The following is a 21,272-nucleotide window of genomic DNA, read 5'->3' on the forward strand; positions in this document are numbered from 1 at the left end:
ACACTCCCCTCACATTGTAGAGTGTATGGACACCTATATAGGCTAACCAGTTACTTGATACTCCCCTCACATTGTAGAGTGTATGGACACCTATATAGGCTAACCAGTTACTTGACACTCCCCTCACATTGTAGAGTGTATGGACACCTATATAGGCTAACCAGTTACTTGACACTCCCCTCACATTGTAGTGTATGGACACCTATATAGGCTAACCAGTTACTTGACACTCCCCTCACATTGTAGAGTGTATGGACACCTATATAGGCTAACCAGTTACTTGACACTCCCCTCACATTGTAGAGTGTATGGACACCTATATAGGCTAACCAGTTACTTGTCACTCCCCTCACATTGTAGAGTGTATGGACACCTATATAGGCTAACCAGTTACTTGACACTCCCCTCACATTGTAAAGTGTATGGACACCTATATAGGCTAACCAGTTACTTGAGGCTAACCAGTTACTTGACACTCCCCTCACATTGTAAAGTGTATGGACACCTATATAGGCTAACCAGTTACTTGACACTCCCCTCACATTGTAAAGTGTATGGACACCTATATAGGCTAACCAGTTACTTGAGGCTAACCAGTTACTTGACACTCCCCTCACATTGTAAAGTGTATGGACACCTATATAGGCTAACCAGTTACTTGACACTCCCCTCACATTGTAGAGTGTATGGACACCTATATAGGCTAACCAGTTACTTGACACTCCCCTCACATTGTAAAGTGTATGGACACCTATATAGGCTAACCAGTTACTTGAGGCTAACCAGTTACTTGACACTCCCCTCACATTGTAAAGTGTATGGACACCTATATAGGCTAACCAGTTACTTGACACTCCCCTCACATTGTAAAGTAGATTCTGTAGGTTACATGCACTGCAGTAATGCCATTATTGTGGTAAGTCAGATTAATATAATAGTTTAAAACGTTTACTTACAAGAATAACAATTTCCCTAATAATCCTGTTTACATGGACCCTTCTGACATCAGGCTTCCTGATGGGACTTTTGATAAATTCGGGAAATCGGCAATGAAATAAATATTCTACCACAGGGACCACGTCTTTTTGGTTCCGAGTTCGAACATGTAACGTTTGTATGTGAGAACTATTTCTAAGATGCATGCTTTCAGTTTTTTCTGAACTCACTTCACTCGCACATAAGAGGGAGGCTTGTGCTACCGGTGCTGGCACAGATCAAATACACCACTGGAACGCCAATTAAGCCATTTACATGTCTTAATCATTTGCAAGATTGTTCAGAAATCCAAGTATTTTAATTGCCGTATGCTTTACTTCGATTTTGGCCTTCTGTCGATTTTTAAGATAAGCAGAGTAAGGTGTTTACATTACTGTTTCAATACTCTGCCTACTGCCATGATCGGTTTAATATAGAATTATTAGTGTGCATGTAAACGTACTCACCATCTCATTGTAGAGTAGGCTGTTGGCATTATGCTAACCAGTATTAGTATTGCTGATTCACTAGTTCCCTTGACCTTCATTAGAGTCCTCCAGACTATCCTGTTGGGTTAAGGCAATTTCTCTTGGCACTAGGAGAGAGGAAGGTAGAGGTGTGACCCAGGGCTCTAGTTCAGCCTGTAGTGTCTGAAATGAGGAGCTGACTCAAGCACAGTCTGTGCTCTCCTGGTACCGCTCCTGCTCAGCCCGTGGAGACACAGGGTCACAAGGTCGGCCCTCTGAAGGCCCTCCGCAAGTCAGCAGCAATTAATTGTCCCTGTCACAAAGTCTCTGTCACAATCTCAAATTTCCACAACACCGGCTTGCCCTCTCGACAGCAAATGGCTAACCCCGTCCACAGCCCGCTCCCTCCCGATTCCTTGACACTGCCTGCGTATGTAAAGCCTTGTGACAAAGACAGGAGGGGGGGAAATCAGGAGAAACATTTTTCATCGGTCTCATCTCTCTCTCTCTCTCTCTCTCTCTCTGTCTCTGTGGTGAGTGACTCGTTAATTTCAGAGGTATTAACTTGATTAATTGTTTTACAGATTAATCTTGTGTTTTGAGAAAGTATATAAATGTAATACTAACATATACACGAGTATGAATAATTTAGGTAAAAGTTGGATATTTAATGATGTGTGGTCTGTTATAATATACAGCTTGTCCCACAAAATTTGTATTTATTTTTATTCATTTAACCTTTATTCTACTAGGCAAGTCAGTTAAGAACAAATTCTTATTTACAATGATTGCCTACCAAAAGGCAAAAAACCTCCTGCAGGGACGGGGGCTGGGATAATATATATATTAATATATATCTCTCTAGATAGATAATCTCTGACAAAACACACATCACGACGAGACATTACATTAAGAGAGACCTAAGGCAGCAACACATGACAACACAGCATGGTAGCTACATGAGAACATAGTAGCAGCACAAAACATGGTACAAACATTATTGGACACAGACAACAGCACAAAGGGAAAGAAGGTAGAGACAACGATACATCATGCAAAGCAGCCGTAACTGTCAGTAAGAGTGTCCATGATTGAGTCTTTGAAGAGATTGAGACAAAACTGTCCAGTTTGAGTGTTTGTTGCAGCTCGTTCCAGTTGCTAGCTGCAGTGAACTGAAAAGACGTGTGTGTGTGTATAGTTATCATATATATCTCTTTTTGGAAAACTCTGAACCTAACTTACATAAATTAGAATTGGTGGTCAGCTAGCTAGGTTGTCTTTAGTTGCAAAATGTACCACTATTTTCCAGGACATTTAAATGTTGAGTTCGAAGTGATTTAATCCTCCAACCACTAGTGTCCGAAGTTAGGGGTTGTCTGATGTTGGGGGAAAATGTGCTAGTTTTAAAGAGGCCAGCAGTTAGCTTGTAGAGAGAGGGGGGGGGGATCAATTACGGCAGAAACGTTCCCTTTTGTTTTTCTATTTATTTCCTTCAAAAACTGGAGGTTAAGATTTTGCCTGGGGCCTCCATCTAGATTGTGAACAATGAAGTGCACCATGCAGAAATGTCCTGTTTCCTGTCCCCTACTTTCCTTTCGGTACGCCAGGCAATGTTCCCCTCCATGAATATGAGTCAGGATGTAGGTCTTTATTTTGTATTATTATGGATCCCCATTCGCTGCTGCCAAGACAGCAGCAACTCTTCCTGGGGTGTAAGGAAGTGTTATGATTTTTTTTAAAGAGCACACCCTGTTTTGTCCTCTGGATGAATCATAATGACTGACTGATGAAGGCGCTTGGCCTCAGAGGTTCTCGTGTGTTTACATAATGAGATATTACCATGTGGTATTGCCTATAAGCCCTGGTTGAAAGTAGGCAGCCTGCCTTTGCTGTTTTGCATTTGTGTTTGGAGCTATGCTATGCAGATTGCAGTTGATGTGTAATTTTTTCATCCCACTGCAGTAATGTTTCTCTTTAATACAGTTTGAATATTTTTGTTGATGTTCTCTCAGATCTGCTCTTTATGCTTCTCAGTTGTTAGTTCTGCGCCGTGTGATGTAATGGCATCAACCTTTACATAGAAATCATGGACCAAGTCTGCACATATTGTCCATTACAATATTGCCTGCCACAAAATATCTACGTTTCAGAACGATTGACAGAAGAATTCTGTTGTGTTTTGTGTTTGTGTCCAGGAAGACTACTTCAGCTTCATGTATTGCAATATGGTCTTCCACAAAACATCTGGTGTACACATTATTAAAACAACTAAGAAGTATGTTCAGGAATGTTGTGTGTTTGTCCCTCCAGGCAGACTACTTCAGCTGCATCGCCACCATAGTGTACATCCGTAAGGAGAACTGTCTGTACCAGGCGTGCCCTAGTCAGGACTGCAGTAAGAAGGTGGTGGACCAGCAGAACGGCATGTTCCGCTGTGAGAAGTGTGACAAAGAGTTCCCCAACTTCAAGTACCGACTCATCCTCTCTGTGAGTGACTTACCTCTGTCTGTCTAAACCCTCTGGCCTCACAGTCACAAAGAGGACACACACACACACGTGCGCATGCACACACACGCTGAGTCCCACTCTGCCACCCCATTCATCCTCACAGTTACAGGGTACCTGCCCTCTCCTGACCCCGTCCCCTAGGCCTCTTTTCATTCTCTCCTATCCTCACAGGTCCCTGGGGGTGGGGGCTGTGGCTGCTGTGGTTATGGGTTTGGCTGTGGCTGAGGGTTTTCTCTGGGGGACTCATCTACTGCTTCTATTGACTCTCTCTTTCTCTCTCTCTCTTTCACCCCTCCTTTCTTTCGCTCGTTCTTTCTTGCTCTCTTTCGTGTGCTCTTTCCCTTTCGCTCTCTCTTTCTCTCTCTTTCTCTCTCTGGCACGCACACATTTGCTTTCTGTCTTTGTTCTTCCTTTCACTCTTGCGCTCTCATTCACCCCTCCTTTCGCTTGTTCTTTCTTGCTCTCTTTCGTGTGCTCTTTCCCTTTCGCTCCTTCTCCTTTCTTTTGCTCTTCTCTTTCTCATAGGCCTCCAGCCAGTCTCCCTTATGGTACTTCTTCTCTCACGGTGCTTAACTAACTCTCCATCAGATCTCTTTACAGTCATGTTTGAAGAAGATTATTATTTAATCCATTCTGCTGTCGCTGCTGCAAGCGTCAAATAGTGGCTGGCTATTTAGGATTCATTTTGATTTGTTTTGTTGGGTGTAAGTCAGGATTATGTTGCGTTAATTGCTCTATTTTCCCCTCAACGCTGTTGCTCGATGCTGAGGCATTTTGTCTCTGCTTGTTTAAAATAGCAGCATTCAAATACTACCTCATTTAGTCAGCAAACAAGCTCTTGCAGCCAGACATCTAAAATAAGTGCCTTTTGTTTTGCACCTCTCGCCAGTCAGCATATTGCTTTTCTCCACAGAGCTGGAACATAAGCTGTGAATATGCTACCATTGTGCGCAGCTCGCATCACACATACACCTTGGATCTTCTGGTGTTTGAAGTCCCTGCCTGTCAAATGTATAGAACAGAAGAGTTCTATAATAATGATTTTCCCAGCAATATAAACTTGTGTAATTGACAATACATTGATTATTCAGTAGCAACGTGACATCATACACAACAATAAACCAAAGTACCAAATCCCTGAGAAGCCTACCTTTTAAATAGACTCTGCCTGCGTCCAAATGGCACCCTATGCAGCGCACTTCTTTTGACCAGGGCCCATTGCACTCTTGTCAAAAGTAGGTGCACTATAAAGGGAAATAGGTGCCATGTGTGTTGCAACCTATGATCAATAAAGCCCAGATGACCTTTCCCTCTCCCTTTGACTTTCCCCAGTACTCACTCCTACCATGTGTCTGTTTCTATGTTCCTCCTCTCGTCCTGCAGGCCAACATAGCAGACTACGGGGACAACCAGTGGGTGACCTGCTTCCAGGAGAGTGCTGAAGCCATCCTGGGACAGAACGCTGCTTACCTAGGGCAACTCAAAGACTCGGTGAGCCTTACTCTCCCACCCGTCTGCCTCCCTGGTCTGGGGAAAGGGCCTGGGGAGGTGCTGAACCCCAGGCACTGTCTAGCGACCAGCTCCAGCTACCTCTGCTCTGCATGAACAGGCTGCTGTGCCCTGTGGTCTCTGTAGGCTCTCATATAGCCTACATGGAAAAAATACATTTGAAAAAAGATGGGAAGAGGCATTGATTTAGGGCCCGCCATCTTGATTAAAACAATGGCTTTTTAATGGAAACAAGCCAAGTTTTTGAAATGTCATTAAAGTTAAATTGATCACATTTTGTTAATTTTCATGCAGAATGAAGCTGCCTTCGAGGAGATCTTTCAGCAGGCCAACTTCCACACGTTCATCTTCCGCAACAGAGTCAAGCTGGAGACCTACAATGTAAGTATCGCTTGACATATATGGGATTTTTGGGTCTGATACAATACTTATATTTGGGAGGCTACACTGGTTGCAATTTATTGGCTGACGCATTGTTTTTCAGATATGAGATGTAAAAATTTAAATAAAAAAATATTATTATTTATTTATTTTCAAAAACAAATATCACAATGTTACAGGAATTGAATTCCTCTGTTTTAATACCCAATTCAAATTAAACACTCTGTCAATTCATAAGGATTTGTATGACCCTTATTTTATAGAAATGGACAGAGCCCAGTCTAAAGGAGAGTACTGAACACGATACAGTTTACCACAGGTTATAAACTAAAAATGACATCATTAGTTTTCGAACTGTCCCATCTCTTCTCCCACCCTGGTACAAAGGCAGTATCTCAAGCCTTCCCACATCGTCTCCCTACCAATTTAATATAATTTATGACTGAGCCAAGGTCTTCATGTGTAGATAAGCATTCTAGCCAGTCTGAAGATATAGTTCATTCATTTATACCAAGGAACAGACAGTCATTGTTCTAATTCTTGATTATATTTACACACATTATATTCAGTACTAGGATTAAGAAAGAAAATTCATACATATACAGTAACATAATAGTATTCTGATTAGTACATATACAGTAACATAATAGTATTCTGATTAGTCAGTCCTGATTGAAATGTATACATAATTAGTCATCATTGATAAAAATTCCCTTAACACACAAATTTTGCTCCAAGTGAAAACGTCTCTTCAAAGACAATTTAAAATGTAATTGCATACATTTGAAAAATGAAAATAATTTAAAGAAATTGAAGTGCTCAGATTAGCATAATTTATTTTGTTTATTATTTATCGATAACGGTGGTGTAAAGATTGCTATGATCAGTATCACCTGATTTAATTTTTTTATATATATTTATTTATATATATATATTTATTTATTTATCAACCAATAGACATTAGACTTTGGCAGTATCCAGATTGTCATACCATTCCGGAATATTCAGTAATACCGACACTGAACACACGAGGTGCTGTTTTCAAACCCCACTAATACTCTGTAATCCAATGCTAACAAGTACATGTAAAATCCCATAGAGAATGCTAACCAAATGCTAATGAGCACATTGCAAACATTTTGTACATTTTCTGACCTAAACTATACAAGTAACAAAAAAATGCTACACTGTTTGCTGTATGCACAAAAAAATATTAGCCAGCAAGGCTGTTTATTCAGGAAGGGTTTCTCTGCTGTTACCAAGTGAATGCTTGATTTTATAAGAAGCTAACCACTTAGCTAGATAGCTAACCAGATACTAAATTAGCAAACCAAATGCACAACTGTTGTGAATTCCATGTAATTAGATCACCTGGCACATGCTGTATACAAACACCATGTGACTGGGGACTACCGTAAGCTTCATAATGTGACAGGTGAAATGAAGAACGCAATGTTCTATATCTCCTAACGTATTGCACAAATTGACTGAAGGTATTTACTTAAAGTAGCGACAAGTATTAAAAAAAAAAAAACATAAAAGAAAAAGTCTCAACGCTATTGACGGTATTAAAATACCATCCTGTGGCTTTTTCCAACGGCCCCAGTATACCTCCCAAGCCCAAAAGACATTTTTTTTACTTCATACCAGGTTGTCTGGTTCGATTCCAGTCGTCTAGATGGGAGGAAAAAGAACACACACACACATCTTGTTCAGAGGTTTTACAGAATGCCAATTTATTGAAATTTGCATGTAAGCCGCTTCTTTATACAGTACCAGTCAAGTTTGGACACACCTACTCATTCAATAGTTTCTTTTTACAATTTTCTACATTGTAGAATAATCGTGAAGACAGCAAAACTATGAAATAACACACATGGAATCATGTAGTAACCAAAAATAGTGTTAAAGAAGGCACCCTTTGCCTTGATGACAGCTTTGCACACTCTTTGCATTCTCTCCACCAGCTTCACTTGGAATGCTTTTCCAACAGTCTTGAAGGAGTTCCCACATACACTGAGCACTTATTGGCTGCTTTCCCATCAATCTGCGGTCCAACTCATCCCAAACCATCTGGGTTGGGGTCGGGTGATTGTGGAGGCCAGGCCATCTGATGCAGCACTCCGTCACTCTCCTTGGTCAAATAGCCCGTACACAGCCTGGAGTTGTTGGGTCATTGTCCTGTTGAAAAACAAGTGATTAGTCCCACTAAGCGCAAGCAAGATGAGATGGCATATCACTGCAGAATGCTGTGGTAGCCATGCTGGTTAAGTGTGCCTTGAATTCAAAATAAATCACTGACAGTGTCACCAGCAAAGGACCATCACACCTCCATTCTTCACGGTGGGAACCACACATGCGGAAATCATCCGTTCACCTACTCTGCATCTCTCAAAGACACGGTGGTTGGAACCAAAAATCTTGGTCTAATGTCCATTGCTGGTGTTTCTTGGCCCAAGCAAGTCTCTTCTTATTGGTATCCTTCAGTAGTGTTTTCTTTGCAGCAATTTAACAATGAAGGCCTGATTCACGCAGTCTCCTCTGAACAATTGATGTTGAGATTATAGGTTGACCCATTAATCGGAATGGCCGATATTAATTAGGGCCGATTTCAAGTTTTCATAACAATCGGAAATCGGTATTTTTGGACACCTTTATTTAACTAGGCAAGTCGGTTAACACATTCTTATTTTCAATGGTGGCCTAGGAGCGGTGGGTTAAATGCCTCTTTCAGGGGCAGAACGATAGATTTTCACCTTGTCAGCTCGGGGGATCCAATCTTGCAACCTTACAGTTAACTAGTCCAACGCAATAACATCCTGCCTCTTGTTGCACTCCACAAGGAGACTGCCTGTTACGCGAATGCAGTAAGCCAAGGTAAGTTGCTAGCTAGCATTAAACTCAATCATAATCACTAGTTACAGTGCCTTGCGAAAGTATTCGGCCCCCTTGAACTTTGCGACATTTTGCCACATTTCAGGCTTCAAACATAAAGATATAAAACTGTATTTTTTTGTGAAGAATCAACAACAAGTGGGACACAATCTTGAAGTGGAACAACATTTATTGGATATTTCAAGCTTTTTTAACAAATCAAAAACTGAAAAATTGGGCGTGCAAAATTATTCAGCCCTCTTAAGTTAATACTTTGTAGCGCCACCTTTTGCTGCGATTACAGCTGTAAGTCGCTTGGGGTATGTCTCTATCAGTTTTGCACATCGAGAGACTGAATTTTTTTCCCATTCCTCCTTGCAAAACAGCTCGAGCTCAGTGAGATTGGATGGAGAGCATTTGTGAACAGCAGTTTTCAGTTCTTTCCACAGATTCTCGATTGGATTCAGGTTAATGAAATACAAATGGTATAGAGGGAAATAGTCCTATAATTCATATAATAACTACAACCTAAAACTTATGACCTGGGAATATTGAAGACTCATGTTAAAAGGAACCACCAGCTTTCATATGTTCTGAGTAAGGAACTTAAACGTTAGCTTTCTTACATGGCACATATTGCACTTTTACTTTCTTCTCCAACACTTTGTTTTTGAATTATTTAAACCAAATTGAACATGTTTCATTATTTATTTGAGGCTAAATTGATTTTATTGATGTATTATATGAAGTTAAAATAACTGTTCATTCAGGATGGTTGTAATTGTCATTATTAGAAATATTTTTTTTTAAATGGCCGATTATTCGTTATCTGCTTTTTTGGTCCTCCAATAATCTGTATCGGCGTTGAAAAATCATAATCGGTCGACCTCTAGTTGAGATGTGTCTCTTACTTGAACTCCATGAAGCATTTATTTGGGCTGTAATTTCTGAGGCTGGTAACTGTATATTTTTATTTTTTTATTTAACTAGGCAAATCAGTTAAGAACAAATTCTTATTTACAATGACGGCCTAGGAAGAGTAGGTTAACTGCCTTGTTCAGGGGCAGAACGGCTTTTTACCTTGTCAGCTCGGGGAGTCGATCTTGCAACCTTTCGGTAAATGCCCCAACACTAACCACTATGCTACCTGCCACCCCAAGCAACGAACTTATCCTCTGCAGCAGAGGTAACTTTGGATCTTCCTTTCCTGTGGTGGTCCTCGTGAGACAGTTTCATCATAGCGCTTGATGGTTTTTGCGACTGCACTGGGGAAAAAAAGTGAACATTTATTGACTGACCTTAATGTCTTAAAATAATCACGGACTGTCGTTTTTCGGTGCTTATTTGAGCTGTTCTTGCCATAATATGGACTTGGTCTTTTACCAGATAGGCCTGTATTCTGTATACCACTCCTACCTTGTCACAACACAACTGATTGGCTCAAGCGCATTAAGAAGGAAATAAATTCCACAAATTAACTTTTAACAAGGTACACCTGTTAATTGAATGTGTTCCAGGTGACTACTTTATGGAGCTGGTTGAGAGAATGCCAAGAGTGTAAATCTGCCAAGGCAAAGGGTGGCTACTTTGAAGAATCTCAAATATAGAATATATTTAGTTGTTTTACACTTTTTTTGTAACTACATGATTCCATATTTGTTATTTCATAGTTTTGATGTCTTCACCATTATTCTACAATGTAGAAAATAATCAAAAATAAAGAAAAACCCTTACATTTACATTTAAGTCATTTAGCAGACGCTCTTATCCAGAGCGACTTACAAATTGGTGAATTCACCTTCTGACATCCAGTGGAACAGCCACTTTACAATAGTGCATCTAAATCATTAAGGGGGGGGGTGGTGAGAAGGATTACTTATCCTATCCTAGGTATTCCTTGAAGAGGTGGGGTTTCAGGTGTCTCCGGAAGGTGGTGATTGACTCCGCTGCCCTTGCATGAGTAGGTTTATCCAAACTTTTGACTGGTATTGTACAGTATGTTCACCTGTTTGACATTGATATTCCAGTTGGCCTGACAAATATTATCAGTTGGCTGTGACATTTCTCCTTACATTGTTTGTATTACAGCCTCTTCCCCTTTACCTCGTCTTGCACTCTCCTTCCATCCGTTCGTCTGTAGAAAGAGCCCACAGAACAGACAGTGTTTTCTTTAGACGGCTCGTTTTCAGGGGCTATGTGAAAGGTGCACACAGATTACTTGTGGTCACCCTCTTCTGGAAACTACACAGATGGAACCTTGTTTTGAGGGCACAGCATAAAATAATTGATTGGGTTGGGACTGTGAGCAGGGAGAGTTGGAGCTTTGCCAGGGAGGCCCATTAACAACAGAAGAGTCGAGACCACAATCTGTCACACCATTGCTGTGCTGGGGAGAGAGCGAACACGACACAGCCAGCTCAGCCTCGGCAGTTTACAGGATTCTGCTGTTTCAAGGATGTCCTGACCATTGCCTCAACCCAATGTCTCCTTAACCTGTTGACTATAGGGAGCAGTATTTTGATGTTTGGATGAAAAACGTACCCAAATGAAACTTCCTATTTCTCAGGCATAGAAGCTCTAATATGCATATATTTGTCAGATTAGGATAGAAAACACTCTAAAGTTTACAAAACTGTCAATCTTGTCTGTGAGTATAACAGAACTGATATTGCAGATGAAAACCTGAGGAAAATCCAAATAGGAAGTGCCTTTTATTTTGAAAGCTCCCTGTTCCATTGCATGCCTTCCCTCCATTTAAAGGGATATCAACCAGATTCCTTTCCCTATGGCTTCCACATGGTGTCAACAGTCTTTAGACATAGTTTCAGCCTTTTATTCTGAAAAATGAAAAAAAAAAAGAAACGGTCCGGTTGAAATATTATCGATAATTTATTGTAAAAACAACCTGAGGATTGATTATAAAAAATAAAAATAAACGTTTGTCATGTTTCTACGAACTTTACGGATACTATTTGGAATTTCCGCCTGCCCCATCGTGACCGCTCGAGCCTGTGGATTTCTGAACAAAACGTGCCAACCAAATGGAGTTTTTTGGGATGTAAAAAAGAATCTTTATGCAACAAAAGGAACATTTACTGTGTAACTGGGAGTCTCGTGAGTGCAAACATCCGAAGATCATCAAAGGTAAGAGATTCATTTTATTGCTTTTCTGACTTTCGTGACCAATCTACTTTGCTGTTTGTAATGTTTTGTCTGCTGAGAGAGATGTCCTTACATAAACTCTTAGTTTGCTTTAGCTGTAACAGCTTTTTTGAAATCTGATTGACAACAAGCTAAACTGTGTTGCTATATTGCACTTGTGATTTCATGAAAGTTAAATATTTTTTGTGATTTAATTTGAATTTGGTGCTCTGCAATTCAGCGGATGTTGACGAAAATGATCCCGCAAATGGGATGAGTGCGCCAAGAAGTTTTAAAACACATCTGCGGATTTTTCTTCCAAAGAAAAAGAAAAGGAAGTATTTTTTTTTTTTTTCAATGTTTGTTTTTACGTTGAGTTGTGTAGCTAGGTTGTAGAGAATGTTTTCTGATGTAGCTTGGTTGTCTCTAAGTCTGTCCCCAGTCAATTAGATTTTATGGTTTTAAGAATTAAACTTTCCAATATCTCTTTGTTGACTGTTGCTGGGTGCTAATTGTCCTCCATCAGCACCGGCCTGTACCCTACCTGCTCTAAGCTCTCTCCTGGCCCCTTACACCAAGTTTGAATTTGTCCTGCTAGGTGACCTAAACTGGGACATGCTTAAACCACCTGACCAAGTCCTAAAGCAATGGGACTCTCTAAATCTTTCTCAGATTATTACCAATCCCACAAGGTATGACTCCCAAACACCCAGAAGATGTTATCCTCACAAATAATCAGGCCAAAGTTAGTTTAAGGAGCAGTCCTCTCTCTGTGGGTCTAACCCCAAGAAGTTCTGGAAAATGGTTAAAAGACCTGGAGAATAAGCCCTCCTCCTCACAGCTGCCCATGTCCCTTAAAGTTGATGATGTGGTTGTTACTGACAAGAAGCACATGGCTGAGCTCTTTAATCACCACTTTATTAAGTCAGGATTCCTATTTGGCTCAGCCATTCCTCCTTGCCCGTCCAACATTCTCATCTCCCACCCCTTCTAATGCAACTATCCCCGATGCTTCTCCCTCTTTTCCCCCTGCCCCGCTACAAAGTTTCTCCATGCAGGCAGTCACTGAGTCCCGAGTTGCTAGAGGAGATCCTGAAACTTGAAACTTGAACCCCCCCCTGTGTCAGATGGTTTAGACCCTTTCTTCTTTAAGGTTGCTGCCCCGATCATCACCAAGCCTATCTCCAACATTTTTAACCTGACTCTCCTTTCTGGGGAGGTTCCCATTGCTTGGAAGGCAGCCACGGGTCGTCCTTTATTTAAAGGGGGATATCAAGCTGATCCTAACTGTTATAGGCCTATTTCTATTTTGCCCTGTTGATCAAAAGTGTTGGAAAAGCTTGTCAATAAGCAACTGACTGGCTTTCTTGATGTCTATAGTATTTTCTATGGTATGCAATCTGGTTTCCGCTCAGGTTATGGATGTGTCACTGCAACCTTTTACCTCTTAGAACTACCCATCCCGGATCCGGTATATTTGTCATCAGCAACCGCTGAATAGCATAGCGCAACAGTCAAAAAATATTACTAGAAAATATTCATATTCATGAAATCACAAGTGAAATATAGCGAAACACAGCTTAGCCTTTTGTTAATCAACCTGTCGTCTCAGATTTTGAAATTATGCTTTACAGCGAAAGCAATACAAGCTTTTGTGTAAGTTTATCGATAGCCTAGCATAGCATTATGTACACTTAGCATCAGGAAGCTTGGTCACGAAAATCAGAAAAGCAATCAAATTAACTGTTGATCTTTGATCTTCGGATGTTTTCACTCACAAGACTCCCAGTTAGACAGCAAATGTTCCATAAAGATATTTTTTTATATCCAATACCTCCGTTAGTTTGGTGCATTATGCCCAGGAATCCACCGGAAATAGTGGTCACGACAACGCAGACAAAAATTTCAAATTATATCCATAATGTCGACAGAAACATGGCAAACGTTTTTTATAATCAATCCTCAAGGTGTTTTTCAAATATCTATTCGATAATATATCAACCGGAACAGTTGGCTTTTCACAATGGCCGCCTCTCTTTTGCGCAAAAATCACTCTGATAGCCCCCACCTGACCACATGCGTAATGTGGTCGTTCACGCTCATTCTTCAAAATAAAGGCCTCAAACTATGTCTAAAGGCTGTAGACCCCTTAGGGAAGCCATAGAAAATGGAATCTGGTTGATATCATTTCAATGGTCAATAGGGATGCATAGGAACACAGGTTTCAAAATAAGAGTCACTTCCTGATTGGATTTTTCTCAGGCTTTCACCTGCAATATCAGTTCTGTTATACTCAACAGACAATATTTTTACAGTTTTGGAAACTTTAGAGTGTTTTCTATCCTAAGCTGTCAATTATATGCATATTCTAGCACAGAGGTGGGCAAACTTTTTGACTCGCGGGCCACAATGGGTTCTAAAATTTGACAGAGGGGCCGGGCCAGGAGCATTTGGAGGGAGTGTTTGGGCCGGATATACTAAAGCATTAAATGTAGTGTGTGCAAACCTCATAGCACAGTAAGAACACTACAACCCAATTTATTAACTGTCTTTCAAATGTGAAAAATAGCCCTTATCAGTTAATAAATTTGTCTCAAGGAATATGCAAGATATGGCATTTACATACTATTTCGGAGATACTGGGAGGAGGAAATGTAAATAGATTAAAATAACATACGCACTGTGATTTATCAAGATTGCGTCTGTTTTTAATAAGTTTCAATCGAAGGTGCAAAGTTAAAGAAATCAACATTTATTGAAAAATGGAATCACTTTCAACATTCAAAACATATTATTACACAACGAAATACTCAAGCTCAATAATATCTACTTGTGTTAAACTCCGCAAAATCATGGATGGATTGTCCTGACCGCGCGCTCTACAAACTCGCCACGGATGCCCTCGCCTTCACGCGCAAACAGTACACGTGTATCGTTGCCAAGCACACAGAAATAGGCTGTATTAAATATCAGCTGAAAATTTAAATTAAGAGCGATGTGCGGCGTGTTAATTAAGCTACTGTACCGCTGCTGTGCGTAAATGCGCATTGCTCTTAATTAAAAGACGCACTTCCAAACTTTCCATAAGCGTTTTTTCATAACGCAGCAGAAAAACTCACCATTTCAGTGGGAACAGTGTTGTTGGTCTCCCTTTTTTGCCAGTGCATCAAAGTCTGGAGCTAGTTTTGTTGTGGCAATTCTCAGGACAGATCTGAGGTGTTGGTCAGTTAACTTGGATCTGTGATGGGCTTTGTTGATTTTCATGACGCTAAACGTCTGCTCACACACGTAGGTCGAGCCAAACAACACCAGCATCTTCTGCGCCGTCCTCCGGAGGTTTGGAAACGCGGTCTCGTTAAGTGAAGCGTAAAAGTCATTCAGTTTAAGAGACTTGAACTTTTCCTTTGAGACGGAGTCAGACTGAAGATCGATCAGTTCCAATTGCAGCTCCTGCGGTGCTGATTCGGGGTCTTGTGACAGGGGACAGGACACCAGTTGAAGTGACTTGTCAATTTTTTCAAAATCACAGAACGGACTGCAAAATTCTCTGTGCAGATCGTCCAGTGATTTGCAGTATTTCTTCGCATTTCGGGCGGCCTCTTTCTGCACGGCTAGTGTGGGGAAATGTGCGAAAGATTTGTTTGACATTTGCCTGGAGAATAAAACCAGCTTGGATTTGAAGGCTCTCACATTTGTGTACATGTCGTGCGCAAACTGATCTTTCCCCTGTAGCTTCACGTTCAGCTCATTCATGTGTGAAAATATGTCCACAGCAAACGCAAAGTCACAAAGCCAGTTTGTGTCGCTCAGCTCGGGAATTCTTCGGATTTCCCATTATATTAAAAAATGAGCGAATCTCGTCTTTGAGCTCCCAGACTCGTTGAAACACTTTCCCCAAACTTAACCAGCGGACGCGAGAGTGGTAAAGTAGGTCCTGGTGATCCGCATTAGTTTCCTCCAGGAACGTAATGAACTGACGATGATTAAGTCCCCTTGCTCGTATGAAGTTAACAAGTTTTACAACTGGATCCACGACGTGATTAAGCTGCAATACAGACTTACACAGAGACTCCTGATGAATGATGCAGTGAAGTAAAATAACATCCTGGTCAGGGTTTTCTTCTTTCACTTTATCCTGGATTCTTTTCAGCAGCCCGATGTTTTTTCCAGTTAAATTTGGCGATCCATCCGTGGTGACATTGGCAAGTTTACTCCAAGGTAGCTTCATTCTCTCGATGACAGCAGACACCTGTTCATATAAGTCCTCTCCTCGCGTTTTCCCTTTCAGTGATTCCATGCTCAAAAGCTCCTCCGTTATCTCAAAACTGTCGTTAATCCCTCGGATAAAAATTAGGAGCTGAGCAGTGTCTTTTATGTCGTTACTTTCATCCAGTGCTAGTGAATATAACTTAAAGGACTCCGCCTTTTTGTTTAACTCGCTGACTATATCTTCGTCAATCAGTTCCACGCGGCGAGTCACTGTCCTGCGTGCTAAACTGATTTTTTCAAACTTGGCTTTGCTCTCCGGACACAAGAGACCTGCTGTCTCTACCATGCACTCTTTCAAAAACTCGCCTTCGGAGAAAGGCTTGCTAGCCTTTGCTAATTTGAATGCCAGCAAATAACTTGCCTTGGTACTTGACTCTTGAATTGCAGTTTGTCGGTGAAAAAGTTCTGTTGACTCTGTAAATTAGCTGCCAACCTCTGAGCAGTAGCCGCCCGTTCTTGTGTTGACTGCTTGCTAGCATAGTTTGCATGCTTCGTGGCAAAGTGACGGCTGATATTGTACTCTTTGAAAACCGCAACAGCTTCTTGGCATATCAGACATACAGCCGTTGATCGGACTTCAGTGAAGAAGTATTTTGTTGTCCACTCCTTATTAAACACTCGGCATTCGCTGTCCACTTTCCTTCTCTTTGGTCCGCTCATTTTCACAGAAGGGCTTAATGGTGACGTGAAACGAAGTGAAAATTAAAGAGAAATACGCGCCACTCCAACAACGGTCAATGTGTTTTGAGTGCGCCATCTATTGGGGAAACGTGGGCATTGCAGGGAAAGGGGAAAAAAGGAGGTTTTTACTATAATTTGGACAAGTTCGGCGGGCCGGATTAAAAAGCCTAACGGGCCGTATGTGGCCCGCGGGCCGTAGTTTGCCCATGTCTGTTCTAGCATCTGGTCCTGAGAAATAGGCCATTTACTTTGGGAACGTTATTTTTCCAAACATAAAAATAGTGCCCCCAAGCTTCAAGAGGTTAAAGGTCCTCAATGATATCACCATTGCCCGTGATTCTATGCAATGTTGTGCTGCTATTTTTATTGGCTTGGCCAAAGCTTTTGATACGGTAGACCATTCCATACTTGTGGGCCGACTAATGAGTATTGGTGTCTCTGAGTGGTCTTTGGCCTGGTTTGCTAACTACCTCAAAGAGTGCAGTGTATAAAGTCAGAAAATCACAGCCACTGCCTGTCACCAAGGGAGTACCCCGAGGCACAATCATAGGCCCCACTCTCTTCTCAATTTACATCAACAACAACAGCTCAGGCAGTAGGAAGCTCTCATCCATTTTTATGCAGATGATAGTCTTATACTTAGCTGGCCCCTGCCCAGATTTTGTGTTAAATGCTCTATAACAAAGCTTTCGTGGTGTCCAACAAGCTTTCTCTACCCTCCAAAACACCTCCAAAACAAAGGTAATGGGGTTTGGTAAGAAGAATACCCCTCTCCCTACCTGTGTGATTACTACCTCTGAGGATTTAGAGCTTGAGGTTGTCACCTCATACAAGTACTTGGGAGTATAGCTCAACAATACTCTGTCCTTCTCTCAGAACAGATCAGAGCTGCAGGCTAATGTTAAATCTAGGCTTGGTTTCCTCTATCGTAATTGCTCCTCTTTCACCCCAGCTGCCAAACTAACCCTGATTCAGATGACCGTCCTACCTGTGCTAGATTACGAAGATGTAATTTATAGATCGGCGGGTAAGGGTGCTCTCGAGCGGCTAGGTGTTCTTTACCATTCGGCCATCAGATTTGTCACCAATGCTCCTTATAGGACACATCCCTGCACTCTATGCTCCTCTGTAAACTGGTAATCTCTGGATACGCTTTGCAAGACCCACTGGTTGATGCTTATTTATAAAACCCTCTTAGGCCTCATGTCCCCCTATCTGAGATACCTACTGCAGCCCTCATCCTCCACATACAACACCCGTTTTGCCAGTCACATTCTGTTTAAGTACCCAATCCCTGGGTCGCTCGTCTTTTCAGTTCGCTGCAGCTAGCGACTGAAACGAGCTGCAACTAACACTCAAACTGTGAAGTTTTATCTCAAAGACTCAATCATGGACACTTGTAGCTGCTTTGCGTGATATATTGCCCTTTCTGCTGTTGTCTGTGCCCAATAATGTTTGTACTTTGTTTTGTGCTGCTTCCATGTTGTGTTGCTACCATGTTGTTGTCATGTTGTGTTGCTACCATGCTGTTGTCGTGTCTTAAGTGGATTAAGTGATACGACATGCTATTCTATAAAATCCTTTCTCTGTAATTAATATTACCTGATTGAGCTAATCATGTAAATGTAATTAACTAGAAAGTCGGGGCACCACAAAATAATATTTATAGAGCTGTTCCGAATAAACTCTTAAAGACCTAGTAATATTTTACATCAATAGCAGTCAATATTAATTGTCACCTTATTTCAGTCTCATCTGAAAGTTGTAAATTCTTGGTTATCTTCACGAACCCTGGCTAACAAGTTCAATCAGCAATACAAAATTGGGTTTAATTATTTATTTACTAAATACCTAACTAAGCACACAGAATTACATATACACAGAATTAATCATACCTTGGTTAGAAATGGTGTCATAAAGGAAAATGTCCCTAGCGGAAGGAGCAGATATGACAACACAAAGGAAAGTGGATTGGGTTTGAGTGAAAGAGCGGGAAGACTGAGGAACAAAGGGAGAAGCTGTGCTATTGTAAATACAATATCCTATGCATTCTAAATTTCTACCCATTTGGAAAAGGAAAATGCAATAAATATTTACTCTGAACTGCGCTTCAATAGGTTGGTGGAAGATGGAAGGCTGTGTGTCCTTTGAAGAGTGTCTCTGGTTGTGAACGGGATACGTTGCAGTGTCGTCGTTGTGTGGTGGACGGGATACTCTGTCTGTCCTTTCCTAGCCCATGTTGACAGCTGCTGTTGCTAACTCAACGGCTAGGATGTCTCACTACTTTAGTGAATAAGAGTTCACAGTTCATACCATTCACAACCAAAGCTCACGCTGAGGTTGGCTTCGTTCTGTGGTTGCACATGTTAGTCCTTTTTAACGCATGGACCGTTGTCCTCGGAACAGGAAGTTATATTTTCGTCAAGGGCTTATAAAGTTGAGGGAGAAGGGTGTGTTTTCATAGTTTTATAACCCATGTCTCTTCCCGTGGGAGGGCCACTGAGACAAGCCTCATTCACTCATGAAAACCCAATTCTCACATTTTGGAGGCTAAAATCACATTTCATCTCATAAATATTTTCATATTCAAACATTTAAATTGCACAAGAATTCCATGTGAATCTGATAACTATAATGTGTAGACTTTCCACTGTACCGTTTATGTCATCCTTTCATTGATGAGAATGTCTCAGATGCCAACCGAACTGACATATTCATTAAGTACCAACGCATGTGTTCAACTGGTTGGATTAATCAAAATATGGTTAATTTCCCCCCACCTTCTGATGTTCCCAGAATCTCTATGTTAACCAAGGGATTTTCAATAGTCACATCAGTAGGGTAGAGAGAGGAAAGGGGGGGGGGGTATTTATGACTGTCATAAACCTACCCCCAGGCCAGCGTCATGACACTGTTGTCATGTGTTCCTGCCTTGCTACGTTGTCGTCTTAGGTCTCTTTATGTTGTGTTGTCTTTCTTGTCGTGATGTGTGTGTTGTCCTATTTTTCATTTTTTTATGTATCCCAGCCCCCCGTCCCTGCAGGCCTTTTGCCTTTTGGTAGGCCGTCATAGTAAATAAGAATTTATTCTTAACTGACTTTCCTAGTTAAATAAAGGTTAAATAAAAAATAAATGTAGGATGATCAATGTAAGGGTCTCGTATTGACATTAGGATTGGGAATTGTCACAATACGATAGCATAATGATACTTTGGTGCCGAAACCATATGTATTGTTGTACTCACAATTCTATATGCATTTCGGTTCTGTGATTTTATTGTGACTCAATGTTCCAAGCATATTGCTCACCATATGTCTGCTGTAGAGGGACAAGAGACCCAGACTCAGTCATGGGAATAAAAGTGCTGAAAACAAATTGTTCCCCTATTTAAAAAGATGGAGAACAAGCTAAGAAGGAGTTTTGGTACAAGTACAGCCGGTGCAAAAATGATATTGCAATATTGTCAAAACGATAATATATATCTTCAAATAATATCCATAGGTAACTATCGATTACCCCCACCCCCCATCACTAATTGACAAAAAGCCCATGTTTTTGTTTCTTGGTTGCCATGGTTAATGACTCCTACCAGCACTACTCGAGCATCAGTACTTTAGCATCATGAGAGCAGCAGTGTTGGACAGGGGAAATTACTGGCAGCTTTTCTTTTCTTTTTTTTTCTCAAGCAGCAGTTTGCATCAGTTATTGGAGATATTTTTCTCATCTAATGACAGTGCCTCCGGAAAGTATTTAGACCACTTGACTTTTTCCACATTTTGTTAGGTTACGGCCTTATTCTAAAATTGATTTAATTGTTTTTCCCCATAATGACAAAGCAAAAACAGTTTTTTCAATATATTTGCAGATTTATAAAAAAATAAAGATAACATTTGCATAAGTATACAGACCCTTTACTCAGTACTTTGTTGAAGCACCTTTGGCAGCAATTACAGCCTTGGGTCTTCTTGGTTATGATGCCACACGCTTGGCACACATGGATTTGGGGAATTTCTCCCATTCTTCTCTGCAGATCCTCTCAAGCTCTGTCAGGTTGGATGGGGAGTGTTGCTGCCCAACTATTGTCAGGTCCAGAAATGTTAGATGGGGTTCAAGTCCGGACTCTGGCTGGGCCACTCAAGGACATGCAGAGACTTGTCTTGAAGCCACTCCTGCGTTGTCTTGGCTGTGTGCTTGGGGTCGTTGTCCTGTTGGAAAGTGAACCTTTGCCCCAGTCTGAGGTCCTGAGCGCTCGGGAGCAGGTTTTCATCACGGATCTCTCTGTACTTTGCTCCGTTCATTTTTCCCTCGATCCTGACTAGTCTCCCAGTCTGAATAACATCCCCACAGCATGCTGCTGCTGCCACCACCATGCTTCCCCGTAGGGATGGTACCAGGTTTCCTCCAGATGTGACGCATGGCATTCAGGCCAAGGAATTCATTCTTGGTTTCATCAGACCAGAGTCTCTC

At 41.2% G+C, this 21,272-nt stretch overlaps 1 protein-coding gene across 1 annotated transcript in view; it reads left to right on the forward strand.

Moving 5' to 3' along the window:
- The window catches only part of LOC135546466 (replication protein A 70 kDa DNA-binding subunit-like), a 60,572-nt gene that overhangs the window by 31,515 nt on the left and 7,785 nt on the right, over positions 1 to 21,272 (forward strand). Inside the window, exons 14-16 of the mRNA XM_064974902.1 lie at positions 3,753 to 3,929; positions 5,334 to 5,441; positions 5,754 to 5,840. Of these exons, the coding sequence (XP_064830974.1) occupies positions 3,753 to 3,929; positions 5,334 to 5,441; positions 5,754 to 5,840 (372 nt within the window). The remainder of the gene's footprint in view (positions 1 to 3,752; positions 3,930 to 5,333; positions 5,442 to 5,753; positions 5,841 to 21,272) is intronic.

Source organism: Oncorhynchus masou, chromosome 9 (genome assembly GCF_036934945.1).
Source record: "Oncorhynchus masou masou isolate Uvic2021 chromosome 9, UVic_Omas_1.1, whole genome shotgun sequence".
In the NCBI taxonomy this organism is placed as follows: domain Eukaryota; kingdom Metazoa; phylum Chordata; class Actinopteri; order Salmoniformes; family Salmonidae; genus Oncorhynchus; species Oncorhynchus masou.